This window comes from Rhinolophus hipposideros (genome assembly GCF_964194185.1).
Source record: "Rhinolophus hipposideros genome assembly, chromosome: 9".
Classification (NCBI taxonomy): domain Eukaryota; kingdom Metazoa; phylum Chordata; class Mammalia; order Chiroptera; family Rhinolophidae; genus Rhinolophus; species Rhinolophus hipposideros.
This window is the reverse complement of record NC_138055.1, coordinates 91,382,948-91,392,049: the sequence shown is the minus strand read 5'-3', so window position 1 is coordinate 91,392,049 and position 9,102 is coordinate 91,382,948. Positions and strand designations below refer to the sequence as shown.

Below are 9,102 nucleotides of genomic sequence, written 5' to 3'. Positions count from 1 at the left end.
CGCCCCTCCCTAGCAGTTTTATTCAGAGAACTGCTCCATTCTCTGGAAATTGGGACCTCCCTGTGGATGGCTCGCTGAACCCAGTGCGGGGCACATGAATATGTGGAAATACATGCCTGGTCCTTTTCATCAGGATGGCCCGACTCCTCCATTTGTTTGAAGTGCCTTAAGGAGAGGCAGGCTGGCCCAGTGGAAATGGTCGTGGACAGGGTAGAGGCCAAAGCCGCCCTGATACCTGCAAAAGACTGCTGACCCAGAGCGGAGGCTTGAACCTGTCGCCTACGCCCGGCGCTCCACGGCAGGGTCCACACTGAGAATAAGGCTGAGCGGTCACTAACCAGTAAGGCTCCAGGGCTTCTGCTGCTGCGGCCTCAGGGAAACTTCTCTAGGAATTTCCGCCCGATGTGCCATCCCCGTCCTCACCGCTGACAACTCCGTCCTCCTCCGCTCTCATCCCCCTGAGTAAATGCGCCCTGGGAGGTTAAGGCTCCCGCTCCCGCTTTTCCTCCGGATCCAGCGAAGCCCGCTTTCCCCTCTGATCCCCGCCTCCTCTCCCCCCGGAATCCAGTCCTGGTTTCCCCGCAGCCAGCCTCCCTTTCCGCGCCGCCTGGGCTCGCCCCCGCCCCGCAGCGCCCGCCGCCGCCGCTGCCGGTTCAGCCCCTCGCCCACCCGCGCTCCCTGCCACCGGGGCTCGGCTCGCCCAGTCCCGCGGCTCCAGTCCGGATCTCGCTGCTGCCCGACCCGGGGACGAGAGCCGCTGTTGAGGAGGCGGCGCCGGCCCGCTCCCTCGTCCGCCTGGCCAGCCCGGGGTTGGCGGGGAAGGAACAGCTGGTGGTCCCCGGGAGGACAATGCACCCCGCTCTCGGCCACCCCCGCTCCGTCTCGTCCTCGTCCGGCTCCTTCCCGCCGCCCCCCGCCGCCTCCCGGCCGCCGCCCCTCTTCCAGCGGGGGGGGTCCCCCCGCGGCCGGAGAGGCTCGGGAGACGACAGCAGCAGCGCCAGCGCCAGCGGCGGCCGGCGGGGAGGCGGCGGCGCCCCCAGCAGTAACAGCAGCGCCGGGCGGGAGGACGACGACGAGAGCGCCAGCATCAGGAAGCCGCTGGTGCCCGCGGCCGCCGCGGGGATCCCGGGGCCCCCGGCTCCGGGGGGCGCCCCCGCCGCCGGCCTCACGCCCGCCGCCTTCTCCTCCTCCGCGGGCACCCCCTCGTGCGCCTCCACGCCCACCTCCTCCTGCAGCATGACCGCCGCGGACTTCGGCGGGGGCGCCGCGGCCGGGGGCCTCGGGGGCGCCGGGGGCCGCTCGGCTGGGGGCGCCGGCGGCTCGGGGGGCGGCAGCAGCGCCTCCTGCTGTTCGTGCTGCCGCTGCTGTGGCCGCCGCCCGGCCCGAGCCGGCCGCAGGGGTCCGCGCCGCGGCTGCGCGCCCAGTCCGGGGTGCCGCTGGGGCTACCAGGCGCTGTCCGTGGTGCTGCTGCTGGCGCAGGGCGGGCTGCTGGACCTGTACCTCATCGCCGTCACCGACCTGTACTGGTGCTCCTGGATCGCCACCGACCTGGTGGTGGTGGTGGGCTGGGCCATATTCTTCGCCAAGAACAGCCGGGCCCGTCCCGGGAGCGCGGCGAGCGGCGCGCACAACCACCACCACCACCACCACGCCGCGCCGCCCCTGCACCTGCCCTCAGCCTCCGCCGGGGCTGCGGCCGGGGCCAAGGCGCGCGGCGGCCGCGGGGGCGGCCCGGGGGCGGCCGCGGCCGCGGGCGAGTTCGCCTTCGCTTACCTGGCCTGGCTCATCTACTCCATCGCCTTCACGCCTAAGGTGGTGCTCATCCTGGGCACGTCCATCCTGGACCTCATTGAGCTGCGCGCGCCCTTTGGCACCACGGGCTTCCGCCTCACTATGGCACTGTCGGTGCCCTTGCTCTACAGCCTGGTGCGGGCCATCAGCGAGGCGGCCGCCCCCCCAGGCTCAACGGGGCCCCTGCTTCTGCAGCCACAGCAGCACCGCGCCGCCGGCTGCTTCCTGGGCACGTGTTTAGACCTGCTCGACAGCTTCACCCTGGTGGAGCTGATGCTGGAGGGCCGCGTGCCGCTCCCCGCACACCTGCGCTACCTGCTCATCGCAGTCTATTTCCTCACCCTCGCCTCGCCGGTGCTTTGGCTCTACGAGCTCAACGCAGCAGCCGCGGCTGCGTCGTGGGGCCAGGCTTCCGGGCCCGGCAGCTGCAGCCGCCTTTTGCGCCTGTTGGGCGGCTGCCTGGTGGACGTGCCCTTGCTGGCGCTGCGCTGCCTCCTGGTGGTGAGCTACCAGCAGCCCCTCTCCATCTTCATGCTCAAGAACCTCTTCTTCCTCGGTTGCCGCGGCCTGGAGGCCCTCGAGGGCTGTTGGGACCCCGGGAGCCGGGCCTCCCCTACTCGGGCCAGAGGAGGCTATGGTGCTCCGCCCTCTGCACCACCGGCACCGCCACCGCCACCACCGCCTCAGGGAGGCTCCCAGCTGGGTCACGGCATCTCGGAGAGCGACGGGGGTGCCCACGGCTATGTGAACACCCTGGCTGTGGCCGCCCAGAATTGAGGGGGACAAGCGAAGGGGGCTTGCTTTTTGGTTGAGAGACCCCAGCTCTCTTGTCCTCTGACCTTCTGTCACCCAGATTTGATCAGGCTTGGTTTGGAAGAGGTAACTATTAATAGGGCTAAGGGCCAGGGCGTCCTTCTGTACCCCTTGAGTCAAGACTGCTTGGAGGCAGCCCAGCAGCCAATGGTGACGGAGGAAGGTCCACTACTCTGTTCTTCCTTCTCCATGCCTGACCCCAGCCCTAGCCTCCAAGGGGCTGGATACCTCTGCTTCTTGCTTTTCCCTCCTCCACCCTAATCCCTATCCGTTGTGTATGTGTGGGGGGATAGAAGAAAGGGGGTGCCCAGGCAGGGGGTGCTGGGCCTTAGGCATTCCCCCTTGCTTGGAAGTGCCGGTTTCTTTAGGCTGTGGTTAGTGACCATTGTCCCATGCCTTGAAATTGACCCAGAATCTGCTGTCCCCTGCTGTGTCTGTTGGTTTCTTCCAGATGGTGGATGCAAAGTCTGTGTCTCTGAGTATGTGTAGTGTTGTTTCCTTGTGGCCCCTTGCAATCAGTAGGAGATCTGGGGAGGCCCTCCCCTCCCCACCACACATACCACCACCCTCCTCATTCCTACTTGAATTTGTGGCCATGAATTCCCAGGAAGAGCTGGGCTCCTGGGAGCTGCCCACTTACTCTCCCTCAAGGGAGAAGCTCACCCAGGATCTTCCTCAATCCTATTCCTCTCTCATCAGCTTGGGGGGAGGAGAGGGTTCGTCTTCTAAGGACCAAACTGCACCCTTTCTTGGGTGAGTGAGCATTTCTACCTCTGTGCTTTCGACTTTTGAGGCATCACACACTGATGCTGCTTGCAAAAAATAAAGACAGAATACTCGGAAGTTGCATTCAACATGGCCACCGGATCCAGCTGGGGTTTGGTGCCAGTGTTATTACAGGGTCTGTGGAGTACTAGCCATCGGCTTGCCCTCCTCTCTCCCTCCCTCTGCACCCAGAACTCTTATGCTTCATGAGGGTTGTTGCCAGCTGGGTTACATCTAGGCTCAGAACAACAGCTTTGGTGGGGTTCCTGGATAGATGTGAAGTTGGGCCTCTCATGGGCCCAAAGGAGTAGGAAATCCAATTCTGTGTCCTCCCCCTTCCCACCCTCCCTTTAGGAAGTTTGGTGCAGACCAGGAACAGTGGCGGTGATATTTGTCCTGTGCTCTGGTGAAGAGAATCTGCAGGGAAAGGGAAACCCTCCCCCTATCCAGCCTTCCTCTCTGGTGTTCCTGTTGTTGAGGTTGATGACAAAGGACATCCAGGGGTTGCTCACTAATAGTCACTCATAGCATCACTCTTGGAATCTTTGAGGCAGGATAAGTATTTTTAGGGGAGGTAAGAGTACAGGAGGACAGTTGGGAGCAAGGCCAAAAAATAGTCTCCCCCACCCTGCAGTGGGGTGGGGTGGGGTGAAATTGTAAGAATGTTTGTTTCCCCTTCTCTCCTCTTATGCGTGGGAAGTGTTGTGTGATGTAACACGCCCGGACGGGTAATCAGCCCCGAAGTCACGGGTCGTAGAGTTGGTTCTGTCGCTCACCAGCTTTCAGTGACACATCACTTTGGCTTTCTGGGCCTTAGGTTTTCACTTGGGGCCTTTCTCTCCCAACCTCTTGGGGACTTGCTGACAGAAGATGTTCATGTAGACAGAGACACCAGAGGGGCTGATGGCTTGACCACAGTTCTTCTGAGCCTCCCTACTCTCATAGTGGGGAACAATGGAGGACAAATGTTTACACTTAGTGCACTAGCTGTGCTGCTTCTAGCCCCTCACCCTACCAGGTCCAGTATAAGCTGGTTGGTTGCAGCTAACTTTTTCCCCCCTGCCTTCTCCTTCCTCTACTGACTCCTCTGGTTTCCCTTTGAGTTCCATATGCTCAAAGTTCTGGGGTGCAGACCCTGGGTGGGCCCCCATAGCTGTTTCCTCTGTTTCCACATCTTCTCTCCAGCTTTGCTGTTGCTCTGCTACCTAATCTCAGTGACTGTGAAAGGACTTTGTGTCTGAGCCATGGCCAGCTCCTGGCTGGTCCCCTGCCCCGCCCCCTTTCTACTGATTGGACGGTGGTTGCCCTGCTGAGTGACTGACTGCACAATTTCTGGGTGCTGTTGGATTTTCTGGTGGGAGGCTGTGATAGGTCCCAGAGCTGCCACTTCCCTAAGTACGTTGATAGATTGATGGCAACCCGGCCAATTCTATAGAGGCCAGGCCATGCCTGGTAGAGGCCAGGCCCCACCGCCACCCCTACCGCCTGACATCCTCTTCCAAACATTTGGTGCCAGCACCTTGTGCTCAGGGGGTCAGTCCCTTCCTCCGTTCTGGTGTGTTTTTCTTTATCCCTTTTACTTATTTCCCTTGCCCCATTCTCAAGAAAAAATGACTCCTGAAGTTTCATTTTTCCTGCTTCCTAAGGGCATCTGTAGGGGGTGAAACTGGAGACGTTCCCCACGGGCCTGACAGACAGGAGTGCACTGTCTCCGGAGGCTGATGCCAACAGCACAGTTCACAGAGCGGAACCCGGGTTCACGATGCAGACTGCCTGCCTCCGACATTTGAGCCAGTAAGAGCGGCGTCGCTCTGGGCTTGGATTAGACCCACTCTAAAGGCCGTTCCAATAGGACATGTCCTGGCTCTGATTCCACAGGTTTTTTTGGGAAGAGCTAGATGGCTGTTAGAGCCTGGAAGAAGGGAAGTGGCACCTCACTAGCATTTATCATGTTTTTAAATCCTCCTTCTCTTTTTAAAAATAAAACCAGCTTGTTCTGAAAATAAAATACTTGAGACTTGTGACAAGCTTCCTGTGTGGTTTCAGATCTTTCCTGTCCTGATTTCCTTACTCAATTCTTAAATGTCACTGTAACATTTGTCACCATTTTATAGGTTTGTGTTACATTATGGGTTCACCTTGGCTGTTTCCTTCTAAGCAGTGGCATGCTACTCAGGGAGATAGTGTGGCTTTGGCCTTGACCTGTGGTGTCTAGTCAGGCTTTCTGTAGGCAGGGCTCTCAGGTGGGCTCTCAGCCTGAGAGGGACAGTCCCGGCCGCCCGGAGTTTGCTCTCCCTTTTCTTTCTAAGAACTTAGCAAAGGGGAAAACCTGAGGACTAATTTTTACTCTGCCCTCCTCTACTGCTCATGCGCCCTTCAGAAGCATGAATTTATATATGAGTGAGAACAGGCCATGGCTTTTTTGTTTTATTTTTGATTTTTTTTTTTTAACACAAAGGGGACTGTGAAGTCTAAGACAGAACATTGGTCTGCATAAAAATAAAATTATAGTTTTTTTTCCCTTTAGCACAGAGACAACCAGCACTATTCAAGCCACTCTGTGTTGTTGCCCTACGAGGTTTCTGGCCATCCCAAAGGCCACACAGTGGTTTGACCAAGCAGGGGGACAGAGACAAAGTTAGAACATTGTCAGAGCCTGCTCGCAGGCTTGCTCTGCCTCCCACTGTGGCTTTGGGCCCTTCCCTGACCTCCTGGGACAGTATAAAACAGGAGTAATATTACCTACCTCATGAGGCTGAGGTAAGAGTTAGGGGAGGTGACATGTGCAACAGTGGTCCTTTTCCTCAAGAAATTTATAATCATGGGGGGACAAATTTTACACAGGAAATAATTACAGGACAACCTGAGACCATGCCTTCATTTCTTCCTACATCTAGATGTAAAATAAAATGATCAATTTGACTAAGCATGGTACAAATATTTATACATTTCTCATAGTTACACGAGCTATCTCTCACCGATTTTGGTCAGTGCTGGAGCACACCAGGAGGCACTTTGTGCAAGGTGAAGCAGAGGTGTAGGTGTGACCTCGTCAGGAACGGCCATGCCGTGAACACACTGAGGCCTTGCCTGAGGAGTTGAGTCTGGCCCTGCAGCTGTGGCCCTGGGAGGAGCACGGGAACGTACCCCGTGCACGACCATGGAACGCCCTGGATGCTCATTGGCTCATTCCACTTTCTCAGCCACCTCCTGGGCAGCTTTACCTCATTTTCCTGAGGTCCAGAAAGAGGGAGCAGCTTGCTGAGTGCCACACTTAGCCAGGAAGGGAATTCTTATTTGACCCCAGGTCTGCCTGCCTCCAAAATCTGTACCCCAGGCACCCTTCACACTTTATCTGTTAACTGGGTTCAACTTACCCTTCATTAAAGCTGTGCAGTCCTGGCTAGTTTTCATAGTGTGTGTGAATGTTATGGAAGAGGCATTGAACAAAAGTTAACTGGCAGGACACCATGTCGGTGGCAGGCAAACGTGGGGGCCAGCCAAGTTTGCCTGCCCCTCTCCTTCTCCCTTTTGTCCTCTCAGGGTACCATGGTACTATTGTATCTTCTTCCTCTCTAATCAGAAAGGTAGGATCCGGTAAACTAATTCATACTAAAGTGTTAACAACCTACGGGACTATTCCTCCTAGGAAAGGAATCTGGGTACCAGGATGGGCAGGCATATTGGACAAGACTTCTTGGTATCCTTCAAATCATGAGAGAGGACTCCAGGCAAGGCTGGTTTAACAGCGCACCCCGCCTACCTTGACCAACCTAAATGGACAGGATGAGCATGTGGACCCAGTGCCAAGATCTGGGAGAGGCAGCAGGGCATGGAGAGCTGGGGAGAGGCCAAAAGAAAGGAGATGGACCTGGAAGCCACTTAGGAGTGATGTGAGAGGCACTGAGTGGGGTCCAGACATCCAGCAAGGGTCCCATCCTTCTCCCTTTTATTTCCTGGCAGAAAGCCATGGAGCACCCCAACTTTACAGCCTATACCCATGGGCTGGGGGCAGTTGCTTTATTTTCTTCCACAACATACAATCTATAGAATCTATTGTTTCTATTTTCCCACAGTGAGCATAGTCACTCAGCCAGCACATTTATTAAACTCTTAATATATGTCAAGTACTGGATCCTATGTTACTTTTATAATCTGAAAAAGCAAACACTCCAGGAAGAAAGCAGTGACAACAGGAAAGGAGGCTAGATAAATAGTACCCCGGGTTCATTAACTGCTCTGACCCAGTACCAGCTCAGAGCACTTCTTGTGAAGAAGCAAAGACACCTATGGACTCCTCACAAAGGCAGCAGTGTGGGTGGGGTAGAAACGCCTGAACGAGTTGGCCGCTATGTGTCCTGTGTTTCCTGTGTGCGGGACACCACCTAAGTGCTTCACATATATGTGAAGCAGGAAGGAATTCCTGCTGCACCCATTCTAGAGTTAAGCAACCTGAGGCTTAAGGAAGATAACTTGAGTTAAGTCACTCGGCTGGCAAGTACAGGAGCAGGGGCCCAGCCTCCTTAAGGAAACCTCTCCAACACACCCGACCTGACGCTCAGGGCCCAGGCCGCAACGCCAGCTCTGCACCTGACTCTGAGTTCTAGCATCTTTGGGCCCCCACTGTCCTGCAGAGCCTGGAGCAGACTGTCTTGTGGCCCTTCCTGGGCAGGTCTTCTCAGGAGGTGCTGGAGAAGGACAGGGCTGGCTCTCCCCTTAATTATGGGGGAAAGAGAACACCAACCGCAGAATGAAAATTGCCCATCATACTGTAAGTACAGCTTCTCCCATTATGCCCTATTTCATATTCAAAGATCAGCAGGAATTAAGTAAAATCCAGCATGCCCTAGCATTCAGAGATCCCAGCTCAAACCACTGAATGAATGTGTAACGGAACAAACCCCTTCAAAGCCTAAACACAGCCGAGGACCTTCCTAGGCAGAAAAAGAAACTGGTTACAAATCGAAGTTTTAAGTAGCACTGCATGGAGCGATGTCCAGACCACCCACCATCTAATCATGCCTTTTTTTCCTGACTAGGCTCAGGACAGCAGGCAGGAAACACCTGTGGAAATCCACCAGGACTCGGAGGCTTGCACTGGCCAGCAGTCACAGGCACCTGCCCCATGGATGCTGTGGTCACACCTTGAGCCACCTCTAAAGCACTCTGTTTAGGAGTAGGACCAGAGAGGTGGGAGAGTCACAGCTTGGAGGACACATGTTCTTGGAGGGGCTCTTCTAGGCAAAGCAGGATTTTATTAGCCATGGTTCAGAAGACTATGAAAAGACCTCGCTTCTTTTATACGTGCTCTTGAAGCTCACAGCATGGGGCTGACAGCAGATACCCCATTCAGTCTGACAGAATTTCCAGCTCTTGCGGTGACGGTGACGAGTGTGAGACTGGGGGCTTGAGGAAAGCGGAAGGGTGTGGAAGCAACAGGAATGCCATTAAGGAGAGGGTCAAGAAGCCCTGGGGGAACTTGATTATGATCCATTTACGTATGACATGTCCACAACAGACAAATCTATAGATGGAAAGGAGATTAATGGTTGCCTAGGGATGGGGAGGTTAGAGGGTTTGGGGATGATGATTAATGGGTGCTGGGCCTTTTTGGGGGTAAGAAAATGTTCTAAAATTGATTATGCTGATGATTGCTGAACTCTGAACTCTTAAAAGCCATTGAACTGCAGAGGGTCAACTGTGAATTGTATGGTATGTGAATTATAGCTCAAT

General features: G+C 56.0%; 1 protein-coding gene across 1 annotated transcript; it reads left to right on the top strand.

Annotated features, from left to right (window-relative positions):
* The first annotated feature begins 725 nt into the window (after positions 1 to 725).
* Positions 726 to 2,713, top strand: TMEM121B (transmembrane protein 121B). The gene has a single exon (XM_081061576.1). It carries the CDS (start codon positions 850 to 852, stop codon positions 2,566 to 2,568), a length of 1,719 nt encoding a protein of 572 aa, XP_080917702.1. The 5' UTR covers positions 726 to 849; the 3' UTR covers positions 2,569 to 2,713.
* The last annotated feature ends 6,389 nt before the right edge of the window (positions 2,714 to 9,102 follow it).

Excerpts from the sequence above, each read along its gene's own strand:
- TMEM121B (XM_081061576.1), top strand. The coding sequence starts at position 850 with ATGCACCCCGCTCTCGGCCACCCCCGCTCCGTCTCGTCCTCGTCCGGC.